The sequence below is a fragment of the Cetorhinus maximus genome, chromosome 1 (genome assembly GCF_964194155.1).
Source record: "Cetorhinus maximus chromosome 1, sCetMax3.hap1.1, whole genome shotgun sequence".
In the NCBI taxonomy this organism is placed as follows: Eukaryota; Metazoa; Chordata; class Chondrichthyes; order Lamniformes; family Cetorhinidae; genus Cetorhinus; species Cetorhinus maximus.
The window spans coordinates 7,390,900-7,406,805 of NC_135879.1; the positions used below are offsets into that span (position 1 = coordinate 7,390,900).

Consider the following 15,906-nt stretch of genomic DNA (forward strand, 5'->3'; position numbering starts at 1 on the left):
GGTAAAACCCACCTCGTTCGCTGATGTCCTTTAGGGAAGGAAATCTGCCGTTCTTACCTGGTCTGGCCTACACATGACTCCAGACCCACAGCAATGTGGTTGACTCTCAACTGCCCTGAAAGGGCATTTTGGGATGGGCAACAGATGCTGGCATTGCCAACGATGCCCACATTCCATGAAAGAATAAGAAAACAGGAAATGATACTGACCTAAACAAAAACAGAAACAGAAATACCAGGAAAAACTCAGCAGGTCTGGAGTTTTTCCAGGTATTTCTGTTTCTGTTTTTGTTTTGGATTTCCAGCATCCGCAGTTTTTTGCTTTTATCTCAATGATAATGACCTACTTTGTTAAGTGAAAGTTGCGTAGCTATAAACTGTCGCTTTTCTAAGTAAGGTGTAAGCTTCTTTGATTTATGTCCTTATCACCTCAGGGCACAACTGACACACTCTGGGCAATTAACTATTCTGCTTTTTCAGCTTATAAGATAATAGAAGTCCACATGTTAAATTATTTTGTAGGGCTGCTGCATTCTGACTGTTTGCTTCATACGGTTTATCAGCAGTGCAGCAATGTGTGTGTAAAGTCCTGTACCCAGCACGCATTTTCTGCACTTCCTGTTTGCCACATCTACTTCCTGTTGTCACACTTTTCCTGCTGCACTTCCTTTACTGGCTCAGTGGGAAAGCCAGTAGCAAATCAGGATGGAAGAGGCAGGTAACCTGCGAATCAAAAATGAGGAAAGCAGCCGGGACATGAGCAGCTCTCCAACTGGGCCACTCAGTTCCAGACTGCATTACAACCTTGGTCCAAATCTGGGCCAAAAGTGAGGTGAGAGTGACTGCCCTTGACATCAAGGCAGCATTTGACTGAGTGTGGCACCAAGGGACCTCGGCAAAAGTGAAGTCGATGGGAATCGGGGGGAAAACTCTCCACTGACTGGAGTCACATCTAGCACAAAGGGAGATGGTTGTGGGTGTTGAAGGCCAATCACCTCAGCTCCAGGATACTGGTGCAACAGTTCCTCGGGAGAGCAGCTTATCACACTCCTGACTTGTGCCTTATAGATGGTGGGCAGATTTTAGGGAGTTAGGACATGAGGTGCACACTACAGAATTCCCAGCTTCTGACCGGCTCTTAAAGCCACAGTATTTATATGTCTGGTTCAGTTAAGTTTCTAGTCAATGGTTAACCCAAGATCTTGTTAATGGGGGATTCAGCGATGGCAATGCCATGGAACGTCAAGGGAAGAAGGTTAGATTTTCTCTTGTTGGAGGTGTTCATTGCCTGGTACCTGTCTGGTGTGAGTGTGTAGTGTAGCATGGTACCCACCATCTTCAGCTGCTTTATCAATGACCGTCCTTCCCTCATGAGGTCAGAGGTTGGGATGTTTCCTGATGATTGCACAATTTTCAGTTCATTTTGCACCTCCTCAGATACTGAAGCAGTCCATGCCTGCATGCAGTAAAACATGGACAACATTCAGGCTTAGGCTGATGATGAGCAAGTGACATTTGCACCACACTAGTACCAGGCAATGATCATCTCTAACAAGAGCAAATCTAACCATCTCCGCTTGACTTTCAATGGCATTACCATCACTGAAGCTCCCACCATCCAGATTGACCAGAAAGTTAAGTGGACCAGACATATAAATACTGTGGCTACTAGAGCAGGTCAGAGATTGGGAATTCTGGGGTATGTAACTCCTGACTCTCTATACCCTGTCCACCATCTACAAGGCACAGTATAGCAATGCGATAAAATACTCTCCACGTGCCTCGATGAATGCAGTTCCAATAACACTCAAGAAGCTTGGCACCATCCAGGACAGAGTAGCCCATTTGTTGATAACTCATCCACAACTTTAAACGTTGATTCCCTGCACCACCGGTGCACAGTGACAGCAGCATGTACAACCCTCCTTTGACAACACCTTCCAAACCTGCAACCTCTACCACCTAGAAAGATGAGAACGGCTAGTGCATGGGCACATCATGACCTACAAGTTGCTGTCCGGGTCTCACACCAGCCTGAGTTGGAACTATATCACCATTCCTTCACTGTCATTGGGTCAAAATCCTGGAACACTCTTCCTAACAGCACTGTGGGTGTACCTACACCACGTGGGCTGCAGCAGTTATAAGAAGGCGGCTAATTTTCGCCTTCTCAAGGACAATTAGGGATGGACAAAAAAATGCTGGCCTAGCCAGCGATGTCCACATCCCATGAACAAGTGAAAAAAAAAAGCCTAAGGTCTTATCATAACAGCCAATCCTAAATGACCAGTCAAGGAGAGAGAAAAAAAATGTGAATTAATCAAATCAGCCAAAATGCTTTATATATTTTTTTAAAGAAACATCATCAACCATTTTTTTTTTCTCAATAATTGAGAACTCCAGCGTCTGAAGTATCAGAGAAAATTCTGGAAAATCTCAGCGGATCTGGTAGCATCTGTGGAGAGAGAAACAGAGTTAACGTTTCGAGTCCGCATGACTCTTCTTCAGAGCTTTTACCTGAGGTAAAGGTCTTGGTTTTCCCAAATGGTCCAAGTTTGATTAGCTATTTTGGCTTGACCCTCAAGGCTCTAAGTCTATCTGGTATGTACCGGGAGGACATGTCCCATGGATGGATCAGCAGCATTTATTCAGCTTATGTGCCAGGAACTTTCTCTTTAGCTTCCAATTGTATCTGGTTGTTTTTCAAAGTTGGGGAACTATTCTCGAGAACTTTGCTCGTATTTTTTATGTGAATTGTCATTTTAATTTGAGAAGCTGTGTTTGTTTGTGTGTGAGGGGTGAAATTGAGGGAAATTGACCCACCTCAAATGGGGCAGACTATACAGATTGCCACTCTTGTAAGATTTTCCCCCAAATTATCCAGTATAAATTGTATAAACCTTTTCTTTTACCAACACATGAACAAGGAGTGGGAGGAGGCCGTTCAGCCCCTCGAGCCTGCTCCGCCATTTAATAAGATCATGGCTGATCTGATAGTAACCTGAAATCTACATCCCACCTCCCCCCCCGATAACTTATCACCCCCTTGCTTACCAAGAATCTATCCACCTCTGCCTTAAAAATATTCAAAGACTCTGCTTCCACCACCTTTTCAGGAAGAGAGTTCCAAAGACTCACGACCCTCTGAGTGAAAAAATTTCACCTCATCTCTGCTTAACTGTCCAGCCCCTTATTTTTAAACAGTGACCCCCTCGTTCTAGATTCTTCCACAAGGGGGTTCACCCTCTCCACATCCACCCTGTCAAGACCCCTCAGGATCTTATATGTTTCAATCAAGTCGCCTCTTACTCTTCTAAACTCCAGCGGATACAAACATAGTCTGTCCAGCCTTTCCTCATAGGACAACCTTTTTGGTGGGAAAGTTAAATTGTGTCTTTGGCCATAAGACTATTTTGATAAACGGCTTGATTACAAACTGAATGATGAATTTGGGTTGGTTTTGTGAAATAAACTTTGAAATATAATCTTTCCATTTGCGTTTTTTTCCCCAGATGTGATGGTACGATCAAACAGGAGTGAGAGAAAAGAAAAAGAGAGAAAGAGAGAGTCAGTGACATTCCACAGAATTTTCTTCTGAAAGCGTTTCATCTTGAGAACTGCCCAGACAAACAGAGAGGCTCTAACTAGCACTAGTTGCATTGTTGCTTCTTAGAGAATGCAATAATTGCACATAATGGCAGCTGGGGGACACAGAGAGCGCCAGAGAGAAACAGAAAAAATGTGTACAAGAACCAATTGCAAAACAATGAATTTATGTTAGCAGCGAACTCTATAAACTAGTGCTGCTAGACCTGGGCCACTCTGCCTCTTCTCTCCTCTTCCCCTTCTCTCCCCTCTCCCTTTCTACTCGTTTTGACAGACTCTGGTATCCTCACATGTGCCAATGCAGCATTTCATCTCCCAGTACTACCATACCTCAGTGCAGTCCTCCATAATTCCATCAGATCTTAGATTCCTCCCCCCGTTACCAGTGCGAGAACACAGGACCCCGCCAACAACATGAACAACTTGCATTTATATAGCACTTTTGACTTGCAAAAATGTCCCAAAGCGCTTCACAGGACTGTTGCAAAATAAAATTTGACACCAAGCGACATAAGGAGATATTAGGGCAGATGAACAAAAGCTTGGTTTTAAAGGAGAGAGAGAGAGAGAGAAAGAGAGAGAGACGTAGAGGGGTGAAGAGATTTTGGGAGGGAATTCCAGAGCTTTGGGTCCAGGCAGCTGTAGACACCAATGGTGGAGCAATTAAAATCAGGGCTGCTCAAGAGGCCAGAATTAGAGGCGTGCAGATACCCCAGAGGATTTTGGGGCTGGAGTTGATTACCGGGATTGGGAGGCGCAAATCCAAGGAGGGATTTGAAAACAAGGATGAGAATTTTAAAATCTAATCATTGATTAACTGAGAACAATGGTAAGTCAGCAAGTATGGGGGGTGATGAGAGTCGACCACATTGCTGTGGGTCTGGAGTCACATGTAGGCCTGAACAGCAGATTTCCTTCCCTAAAAGGGCATTAGTGAATCAGATGGGTTTTTAACGACAATGTGCTTCATGGTCATCATCAGACTCTTAATTCCAGATTTGAATTGAATTCAGGTTTCACCGTCTGCTGTGGTGGGATTTGAACCCAGAGCATTTCCCTAGAACATGAGCCCAGTGACAATAACACAATGCCAGCACCTCCCCCATGATCTCAGCTCCCCATGTGTAACACTGCATGAGAGCCCTTTGGGTCTATGTGCTTAGTATATAATTTTTCAGTAATTTCTGTGAAATCTTCAAGTTTACTTTGTCACATTAATGAAATTTAGGGACTTTGTTACTCTTATATTACCTCTCTCTTGTTCTTAAAATTCTCACCCTTGTTTCTAAGTGTCCTCTGCGGCACTCCTCAGCTCTGTAACCTCCTCCAGCTCCACGACTCTCCGAGATCTCTGCGTTTCTTCAGTGCAGCACCTTGCGCAGCACTGATTATAATCGCTCCACCAGTGGCAGCCGTGCCTTCAGCTGCCTGGGTCTTAAACTCTGATTCCCAGATCGAAATCTAATCCCTTTAATTCTAACTCTGGAGCCTTTCCGCCTTAATTTCTGCTTCGCTTTCTTTCCTTTAAGACGTTCCTTAAAACCTACCTTTTGGCCACCCCTGATGCTGTATCTCCTTAAGTGCCAAATTTTACTTCATAACGCTCCTGTGAAGCACCTGGGGATGTTTTACTGCCTTAAAGGCGCTATATAAATGCAAGTTTTTTTTGTTGTTGTTTTGCTTGTTTTATAGGCTGACAGCCACTGCACTGAGTATGTGAAGCTATATAATTTTACGATCTTCAGCCTGTACAAACGAAACCCTTAGGTGATTAGCAGCGGGTATCTCATATTGGTGCGGAGTGGCGTTAAATCTGTTACTCGTCGCCAAGGCGGATGTGGTGATGACCACCACAGAATCTTACCTCTTTCGAGGGGACGCGGGATCCTTTCCGTCTGTTCCACCAGTTTTCCACGATGGCTATGAGGCAGGCCAGGATGATGCCGGCAGCCAGGATGCAGAAGACACCAGCGAAGCTGGCCAGGTCGAAGGCATTGCCTTTCTGCTGAGCTCTGGATGAGGAGTAGATGTCACACTGCGCTGTCTTGGGCCACCATTTGTGCTTCAGGATGTCAAGGTCTCCGTGTTGAAGAAGTTCCAGGATCCTTGAGTCAAAGAGACAAGAACACTGTAAACATTTATGACTGTGAGTTATTCCTAAGATTCCCATAAACAGCAGGCAGAGAATCATCCAAACACTCCATACAGTGTGTGTAGGTGGCTTTATGTGTGAGTCTATGTGTGCATACATATCCGAGTGCTATTTTCTATGTTTCCATGTGTGTCAATATGTACGGGTGTAAAATATATGATCTTAAATATGTTGTGATGCTTGCAGGTTGCAGAATTGGCTCTATGCTGCTACAGTACACAGCCAACTCCTCCCGCCATCCCATAAGCCTTGGGAGCTGAGATTCACAAAATTCATCAGCAGCAATCCCAGTGGTTTCCACATGGGGGCAGGCTTTACACACAAAGCAGGACCTGGAACCCTCCTCAAGTACAATCAACCCTGCCTTTTGTGCATAAGAATAACCAAAACACACATTTCCTTGAAAGCTGCAAACATATTTAAGTTAAAGTTATATAAAAAAAAACGAAGGAAACACGAGTCTCCGTAAGAATGGACTCGGAAGGTAAAATGAACAGGCAGGAGGAGGCAGTGAGTAACTTTGGGTCAAATCTTGCATTCCGATTTGAGTGTGATGGAACTGCTGCTCCCAGCTGGTTTCCTGCCATCAATTCCTGTGCGTCAAGCAGGCTGAAGGTGGCAACTAGGAGGAGAATAAATTAATAATGACAGAATGCTGCTCTCAGGGCCACGTGTGTGGTGCACATTCCTGGTTTAGCAAGGGTGGGTGTACGTTGCTGTGAAGGACATCGTATAGAGACAGTGAAGGCACCTGAGAGCGAGTTGCTTCTAGCTTGTCCATTTTATCTTTCAGGCTAACGTTGAGAACCTGCAAGCTGCCCCTGAGCTGGTGTCTATCAGTTCTGACCAGTACCAGCCAGGACAAAGTGCAAAAAAAAAATTGCGATGCAACATTTTCTGCCAGGGTTACCAACCTTTTCCACGATTGCCCTGAAGTCTCCAGGGGTTAAAGGTTAATCTTCTGAGAGACACAGAGAGTCAATTTAAAAAATGTGTTTTTTAAAAATGAAATTCTTTGAGCAATTTTGTTTACCAGATATAAAGAAGCACTGGTCGTGGGGGAATGAATGGCTATTGGACTGACAGTCAAGAATCACCCATAATGAAGGACCTGTCCGCTTTCCAATTGGCGGAGGGACGCTACGAGGATGAACGTGTTGGATGGATGACCAATGGCGGGAGGGGTTGGAGGTCATGTGAAGAAACCTCCAGGAATATGTCTGAACGGAGTTGGGAACTGTGGACATGTTAGAGGTTGTGGTTTTATAGCTTTCGCACACACTCCTGGTCATCACGTGGTGGTGAAGGGTGTGATCACACTGGAGAGGGTACAAAGGAGATTTACGAGGACGTTGCCAGGAATAACGAACTTTAGCAATGGGGTAAGATTGGACAGGCGGGGGCTGCTTTCTTGGGAACAGAGGAGGCTGAGGGGAGATTTAATTGAAGTGCATAGATTATGAGGGATAAAAACAAAAAGCTAAAAGCTACTGCGGATGCTGGAAATCCAAAACAAAAACAGAATTACCTGGAAAAACTCAGCAGGTCTGGCAGCATCGGCGGAGAAGAAATCAGTTAACGTTTCGAGTCTTCATGACCCTTCGGTCATGAAGACTCGAAACGTTAACTGATTTCTTCTCCGCCGATGCTGCCAGACCTGCTGAGTTTTTCCAGGTAATTCTGTTTTTGTTTTAGATTATGAGGGACCTAGACAGAGTGGTTAGGAAGGACCTAGTTCCCCTTAGTGAAGAGATCAATCAGAGGAAATGGATTTGCAGTAATCTGTAGAAGGATTAGAGACGAGTTGGGGAGGAACTTTTTCACCCAGGGGTGGTGGGGATTCGGAATCCACTGCCTGAAATGGTGGTGGAGGCAGAAACCCTCATTACAGTTAAAAAAAAATTCGGATATGCGTCTGAGGTGTGAGAACCTGCAGGGCTACAGACCAAGAGCTGGAAATTGGGATAAGGCTGGATTCAGTGGGACAGATACGAGGGGCCGAATTTAATGCCTAATACCCACCCCGTGCTGGGTTTGGTGCTGGGGGGGCATTTAATCAGGCTGATTAAGTCTGGGGGGGGAAGGCTTGTGGACGGTGCTTAAGTTGAAGCCCTCAAGTGGGTGATTAATGCCTCATCCCACTGCCACTGGTATTAACCCAGTGATGGGTGGGGGAAGCCCAAAAAGCAATTTCTGTGAGGGGGGAGGGGGGGTGGTGTGGTGCTTGTGGGCTCCAGAGGGGGCACTGGATGCTTGATTGAAGGACCAGGCATCAGGAAGGGAGGGGCCTGCTGAGGACCACCTCCCTGTCCTTGCTGCCAACCCTCTCCCCTGCAACACCCCTCCTGCCACCACTAACCTGTGCCTGGGGGGGTTCCTCCGCAATCCTGGGTTTTGGACGGGTGTAGTACCTGCAGCTGCCACCGTCTCCTGGTGGCACTGCCGAGCAATGAAGAGCTGCCAACTTCTGATTGGCCGGCAGCTCTCAGTGGGCGGGGTTTCTGCACCAGGGTCCTTGATCCCAGGGAAGACCTGCTGCTGCCCAGTTAAGTGCCCAATTGTCACTCAATGCAGTGTAAAGAGGCGACACGAGGCTTGGGCAAGTCCCCTGTTGCCTACATTAAATAGCGCCCAATGGGATGAATGGCCTCCATCTGTGTGTTAAATTTCTGTGATTCTATACTCAGTGCAGAATTGATTAAGTGTGTAACACCTTGGCACTTACCTCCATCTAGCAGTGCAGTGCTTAACATATTCGAGTAAAATTCCTTTATGTGCTGTTTTGACAGAGCAATTTGTGCCATTAAATGTGTTAATGAGTTCAACAAAATGGAGGAGTGTAGCACCTCGTCTGACCTCCAGGTGCCCCCGGCTGCTTTATAGCCAGCGATGCACTTTTGAAGTGTAGTCACTGTTGTGATGTGGGTCAATTTGTGCAAAGCAAGATCCCAATATCAGCAGTGAGACGATGCCCAGATGAGCTGTTTGATTGGTGTTTGTTGAGGAATGAATATTGGCCAGGGAGGCCTGGGGAGGCCCCAACTGCTGTTCTTCGAGAAAGTGCCACCTGACATTTTCCCTGAGAGGACAGACAGGGCTTCAGTTTACCATAAAAGCAAAATACTGCGGATGCCGGGGATCTGAAATAAAAACAGAAAGCGCTGGAAAAACCTCAGCAGGTCTGTGGAGGGAGAAACAGAGTTAACTAATCGGGTCCAATATAACTCTTCTGCATTTTATATCAACCCGCCTGCCCCCCCATATCTGAAAGACAGCACACCCACCAGCGCAGCATTCCTGCAGTACTGCATGGGGAGTATCAGCCTGGATTCTGTGCTTAAATCTCTAGGATGGGATTTAAACTCACGATGGCCTTACTCAGAGAGGAGAGTGAGACCCACTAAGCCACTGCTGGCACCTAATACATGCATCGGACTTTGCGCTGCACTAAATGTTTTGTCTTTCCAAACATCTCTTTTCCCGTGAAATGCCTTGGACTACATAGTGGGCTGAAACCCCGTAACTTTCCTTATGTTGTAGGGGTGCATTGCATTAGAAGCTGCATTGAGAAGGGGGGGCAAAGAAGCAAGCCTTAAAGCCGGTGAGTTGGTCTACCAGCCACACAGCGAAAGCCTCAGGCCTTTTATTAGGGTCTCGGCCATCCACTGCCAATGTTAGTTTTGCAAATCCGGAGCTAATCTTTGCATTTACACTAGCGGGAAGGCCGGATGATGCAAATAATCAAGGTTTGGTTTATCAAACAGGCAGGATTTAAAGGATTTTAATTTCCCGATTCCTTGTCATCAACACAGGGAGGGTAATTGGTTTGGCTCCCTGCCAGGCAGTTGCTTAATTTCTTCAGAAAATAAGCATGAAGCAAAACAAAAATGCTCATCACCCACATTACACAACAAAGGCTGTGAAATTTCATCTGCAGAACCATTTGGAATGCAGGTCAGTCTTGTTTCTAGAAGTCACACAGAACTTTTTTAATATCTAGCCCAGGTATAAAACCGCTGGTGATTAATGGGTATAATTACATTAATGCCCCATTTCAGTTAAAAAAAAATGAAGCAGTAATTATGCAAATGTGTACCTTGATACCTGATGTCGTAAAAACATATCAAGCTGGTTCTCTATTAGGAAAGGTAATTGCGCATCGCGCAGAGTTAAGAAGTGAAGAATGTCAAATCAAAGCAGAACATTATGAAAGGGAGAGTGTTGATTTCTGCCAGACACCAGTCTAATTCTATCTCGGACTCGGCGATTCTTTCCAGTTCAAAAAATCAATAGGGAATAGCTCTCGTTCGTTGCGGTTATACCTCAATCCTCCCCCACGCACTCCAGGCTCATCTTCCACCTACCACCCTCCATAAACTTGGGGTCATCCAAAATTCTGCTGCCCGTGTCTGAACTCACAACAAGCCTCGTTTCCCCATATCGCCCCCGTTCTTGCCCACCTGCATTGACTCCTGGCCAAACGAAGTCCTGATCTTAAAATTCTCGTCCCTGTTTTCAAATCTCACCTTAGCCGCGCCCCTCCCTATCTCTGTCATCTCCTCCAGCCGCTTAGCCCTCTGAGATCTTGGTGCTCCCTCTAATCCCGGCCTCCTGAACACCCCCGATTTTAATCGCTCCACCATTGGTGGCCATGCCTTCAGTTGCCCAGGCCCCAATTCCCTCTTTACCCCCACCCCACCTCCCCACCCCACCACCCTGCCTCTCTGCCTCACTTTCCCTCTTTAAGACACTCCTTCAAACCTACCTCTTTGGCCAAGCTTTTAGTCATCTCACCTACCGAGCGGGATTTTACGGCGCCTCCTGCTGGTGGGATCTGGCAGTAAGTTTTGAAGGGCTCACCGCATTTTCCGGCCTCACCCCCGCCACAATGGAGCTGTAAAATTCTGCCCAATACCTCCCTATGTGGCTCTCAGTGTCATATTGGCCAGAGTTGAATGGCCTCCCCGAGTCGAGTTTGGTGGTGGTGGAGGGGGCAGTCGATCAGGTGGGAGTGTGGCGGGTGGGGACTCCAGCACCTTCCCACCTCCGACCTGAGTAAGCCCGTGGCAGGAAGGCTCATGGATGGGCCTACCGGCTGACAACCAACCCCTGCCCTTGCTGTATAAATATAAGTTGTTACTGTCGAGATCCTGTAGGGTTGCCAACCCTCCAGGATTGTCCTGGAGTCTCCAAAAATGAAATATTAACCTGCAAGACTCTGCCACGATCAAATCCAGAAGAATGGCGTGTTTCGTTGAACACCTCTATTAGTTTTCCAGTATAGGAGATGGTTGGGGGTCGGGGAAACTGTTTGACTGTAGCAGATAGAACATATGAGCAGGCCTCCAGGAATATGTTCGACCAGAGTTGGCAGCTCTGACAAGGATCCATGCAGGAAAGTGAGTGGGCCCTCCTCTGGTGTCCAGCTTTGTTTCTCATGATTAAGCCACAGGGAATAATAACTGAGAAATTCCTCTGTCCATCCACTTGCGTTGGTTTACAGAAAAAAAAGATACGGATATAAAATTTCTCTGAGACCAGCCATTACAAAGCCGCCAAGTGGCATTGTGGAGAACACAAAGGTCACCACAACTCTTTTGTCTTTTTATAGGCTGTGCCCCTTTAAGTTCTGTCTTTTGTGTTAAATGGGTTGAGGGCAGTCTCATGCTTTATCTCAAATTCCATTTACAATCACAGGTATGATACAATACAGAAGGAGGCCATTCGGTCCCTCGTGACAATGCAGGCTCTTTGAAAGAGTTATCCAATTAGTACCACCCTCTTGCTCTTTCACTGTAGCCCTGTGTGTAATATGCCTTTAAGAGGTATCAGCATGACATCACTAGATGTGTCATGTGATCCAGTCTTAGTTTCACTTTTGCTTTGAGCAGAGCGCAGCACACACAGCTCTGATGACTTCAAGCTTTATACCCGTGTTTAACTGTTCTCATGTGCCTAGTCTTAATAAATGAACCTGCGATGTGTTTACCCAATCACTTAAGAGTGATTAGTGCCTTATTTCATTATAAAAACACAACATGGTGCTCAGCAGTGGTCAAATAACCTGGCAGCAAGATTAAGTACAGGTATGACATGGTGAACAGCTTTAGGTTGCACTACATGACATGAGAAGAGCCTTGACGTTTTGGTCAGACCACAGTGATGTTGCAGTGTGTTGAAAACACAGCGCGGAGACTGTGAAGAAAAGCTTTGGAGACACAGAACCAAGCTAGTGCTCAAGTAAAGATGCAGTGAGCGGACAATCACTGGCGGTGAGATTGTAGTGCATGGCCTGTCAGTTCCACGAGTGGGACAGCACATCGGGAGGACCAGCACCAGATTAGCTCAGCCGGGAAAGCGGAATGACCAGGATGTGGAGCCGGATTGATGGCAAGCAAAGCGAGAGAGTCAAACAAAAAAACCCCAGAAAAAACTGTCATAAAAATTGGGCCAGGGAAGGTAGCGATTATAACAGGTGGCTTCGGGAGTTGCTGAACAATAAATTTAATAAAAAGCGAAGACGCCGATGCTACGTGGTGTGTTCCCGCCACAACTTATCATCGTGGGCGGAGCTTCGGAAAAACGCACCAAAATGGCCCCAGAGACACTCCTCCCAGGCACCACGGAAGAAGGAATGTCAAAGGGATATTGTCAGAATGTCCAGAAAATTCCCCAGTTTGAATTGGGATGCAGTTGACCTACTGTCCGAATTCAAAATGTTTAAACAGCGTACAGGGCTATGATTTCTTGATTCAAGTGTATCTGAACCAGGCAAGCAAACCATAAAAATTCCCCTAGCAATTGGGAAGGAAGGTCTACACAGGCTGAACATGTCAGGATTAACAGCAGAAGAGCTAAAGGATCCCTAAAAGATATGGACTGCATTGGAAGACCAGTTCAGAATCGAATTAAACTTCCATATTCATCGACTAGAGCCCATGTAATTTCGACAACAGCCGACAGAATCCATAAACCACTTCATCAGCAGAGGCAGAGAATGTGATTTTTCAAACGCAGAGCTAGCAGACGGAATTATTGAGTTGGTGATCGCATCCCACTCCCGTAGAAGTATTCCAGAAAGATCTGCTAGACAAGGCCAAAACCTTTAGCGTCGATGAGCTGCTCGAGGGTGGACGTGAGTATGAAGTGACCCTCACAGGTTGACAAAGCTTTACAACCCCAATTGTTGACACACTCACTACAACATCAAAACCTAGCGAGACATGTGGAAAGTGTGGCCTTCTGCATGCACCAAGGAAATGCCCAGCGTTCCAGCAATCCTGCAAGACATGTGGCAGAAAGGGCCATTGGCAGCGGCAGGGCACTAGAGCAAAGGCTGATGCAGCTACAAAGAGCCGTGCACTGATCCAAACAGACCGTACACAACAGGCACCTGTAAGCAATAAGAATGACCATTGGGTATCCCATCAGAAACATATACATGAGGTGATTGATAAATCTGAAAATGACAATGGTGTGTACAACGTGACAAAGAGTGGTCAACGCATGTTTCACATTGTCAATCTCCAGAAAACATGGATGCCATCCTAAGTGTTTGCCAAGATTCAAATGATCTGTCCGAAGAGAGTTGGTAACTATTTTGTTATTGGCCAAGATTGACACAGGGGCAAGTGCCAACAAGTGCCAACTCGACAAATTCTAAAAGACATATATCCACAGATGTGGAAGGCCATGGCAAAACCTACTGCTATGGAACTTTCACCGTTCACTGATTCCATGTGGAGGATCCATAGTCCTGGAGTGCAAGTACAATCAATCCTCCTGGATGGCACAGATACTCTACATCACGGAAGCTAAAGTCCCAGCGATTGTAGATCTACTGGCATGTCGTGACCTCACGAGTTAACAATCCATGGAATCAGTCTGACATCACAAGGCAGATCAACCTCAGGAACTACTCCTATCACCTCAGTTCACAACTTAACGTTGAAATATCTAGAATGTTTTGACAAAACTGACAGTTTCAAGGGAGCTACAACATCACACTTGCAGGAGAATGCAAGTCCGTCAATTGATCTGGTACATTTTGTGCAACACAAATGCCAGCAGTTACGAGAAGAAACAGTGAAAGATTCTACACTACAGAAACTGTGGAAAACCATAGTCCCAACCCCTTGCTCTTTCTCTATGGCCCTGTACCTTTTCCCTCAAGTGTTTATCCAATTTCCTTTTGAAAGTTGCTACTGAATCTGTGCCCACAACCTTTTTGGGAGTGTGTCTGAGGTCACAAAAACTTGCTGTGTGGAAACCTTTTCCTCATGTTGCCTCTGGTTCCTTTGCATATCACCTTAAAACTGTGCCCTTTGGCTAGCGAACCTCCCGTCAATGGAAACAGTTTCTCCTTATTTAGTCTATCAAAACCCTTTCTGTTTCTGGATGAGGATCTTCCCCTGCCTGGAGCTACTCATCTTAAAGCCATTGATTTGGACTAAAACAGAGAAGAGGATTGCAGGCTGGACTGATGTCCTTTAGATGGCATGAACTAAATGAACTGGGATCACTTTGGAATCTTTGGAGTAAGATCGTAGGAACAGTAGGAGTCCATTCAGCCCTTCGAGCCTGTTCCAGAAACTAATTAGATCATGGCTGATTTGTATTTTAACTCCGCATTGATTCTGTAACCCTTAACACCTCACCCAACACACATGTATCAATCTCAGTTTGGAAATTTCCAATTGACTCCCAGACTCAGCAGCCTTTTGGGAGACAGAGTTCCAGATTTCCACTACCCTCTGTGTGAAGAAGTGCTTCCTGACCTCACCTCTGAACGGCCAGGCTCGAATTTTAAGGTTATGCCTCCTTGTCCTGGACTCGTACCCCCACCATCTATCTACTCTATCAAGTCCTTTAATCATCTCAAATATCTCAATTATCTCAACCCTTAAGGCACAGTGGACATTGGTAATTGTAAAAACTTCCTGTTAAAAATGTGGGTCGGGATATTTCAGATGACAGGTTTTCCCTTTTCCCCGTCCGAAGAGTCGGCGGGGAACACATCCTCGCCAACCCTGCCTGCCCCACAGCCATTCCATGCTCCAACGAGCGGTCATTGGCTGGAGGTGGGACTTCTGCCCCTCACTCAGGAGGAAGTCCCGCCTTAGACAGCTGCCGGTAAATCTGATTGGCCGGTAGATCTCTAGTCCCTGCAGCGCCAGAAGCTGCAGTGGACAGGGCAGAGCCTAAGTCTTGGGATTCCTGGAACAGGTAAGTTTTGGAGGGGTCTCAGGGCAGGAAGGGTAGGGGAGACCTGTGGCGGTTGGATAAAGGGGGATTGGGATGTCAGCGGAGAGGCCGGGGGGTTGGGAGGGAGGTCCTGCAGTTACCGGACCTTAAGTGAGCGGGTGAGGGGGGGGGGGGTGGCACTTGATGTTAAAAGGGGGCACCGCCCCCACTCCCAAACTTCCTGCCCAAGGCCTGAACCCGATTTATTTTCGGGATTTCCCCAAGCCCCAGAACTCCTCCCGCCAGCCTGAAAATTGAGGCTGGTTGTGAAACGGCCCTTCAGTGGTCAATAATTGGCCACTTAAGGGCTTCAACTGGGGAAAGGGCAGGCGGGCCAGCCAATGCCTCACATCCCCCCAGCCCCCCCCTCTCACCGCCCCCAACTCCCCAGCGTGAAATTTCAGAGAGGTCGGGGAGGGTGGGAACCCAGCGGGAAACCCATCCAAGCAATTTTAAGCTCACCACCCACCCCCCCCCTACAAACCCATTGGGGGGGAGCGTAAATTTCTGTCGGTGGTGCCATTTATGATGCGTGATGCAATCGGATTTCCATCATTGATTCTGCCCATGTTCTCTCACATATGAAAATAAGGAAAAAGTCTTACAAAATACTTCACCATGGCAACAAAGCTCCTTTAAAGCAGTGGTAGACATATTCCCAGGTGGTCTTGTGGCGCAGTGGTTAGTAGCCCTGCCTCAAAGCTGAGGGTTCAAGTCCCACCCCAGGACTTGATGGCCAAGGGAGGTGCGTTTATAACATGGTCAACAGGCTGAGTAGCGACCTGCAAATCCTTCCAACACGCCAATGTCAGGTGGCAAGAGCGGGAGAGGTTCATTTGGTCCCCATTAACTTTGTCAAGGTTCCGCCTTTGGTCCTGAGTATAATTGGTTCCTACTGGCTGCTCC

At 46.6% G+C, this 15,906-nt stretch overlaps 1 protein-coding gene across 3 annotated transcripts in view; it reads right to left on the reverse strand.

Moving 5' to 3' along the window:
• grid2 (glutamate receptor, ionotropic, delta 2) overlaps positions 1-15,906 on the reverse strand; it is a 928,012-nt gene that overhangs the window by 12,385 nt on the left and 899,721 nt on the right. For 2 of the 3 annotated variants that reach the window (XR_013580577.1, XM_078570739.1), the window contains exons 15-16: positions 5,470-5,710; positions 1,333-1,455 (exon numbers count right to left, since the gene is read on the reverse strand). Coding sequence is in view for 1 of the 3 variants with exons in the window: in XM_078570739.1 (XP_078426865.1) it covers positions 1,333-1,455; positions 5,470-5,710 (364 nt within the window). In the remaining 2 variants the exon portion in view is untranslated. The remainder of the gene's footprint in view (positions 1-1,332; positions 1,456-5,469; positions 5,711-15,906) is intronic. The other variant, XR_013580586.1, reaches the window with a different exon arrangement.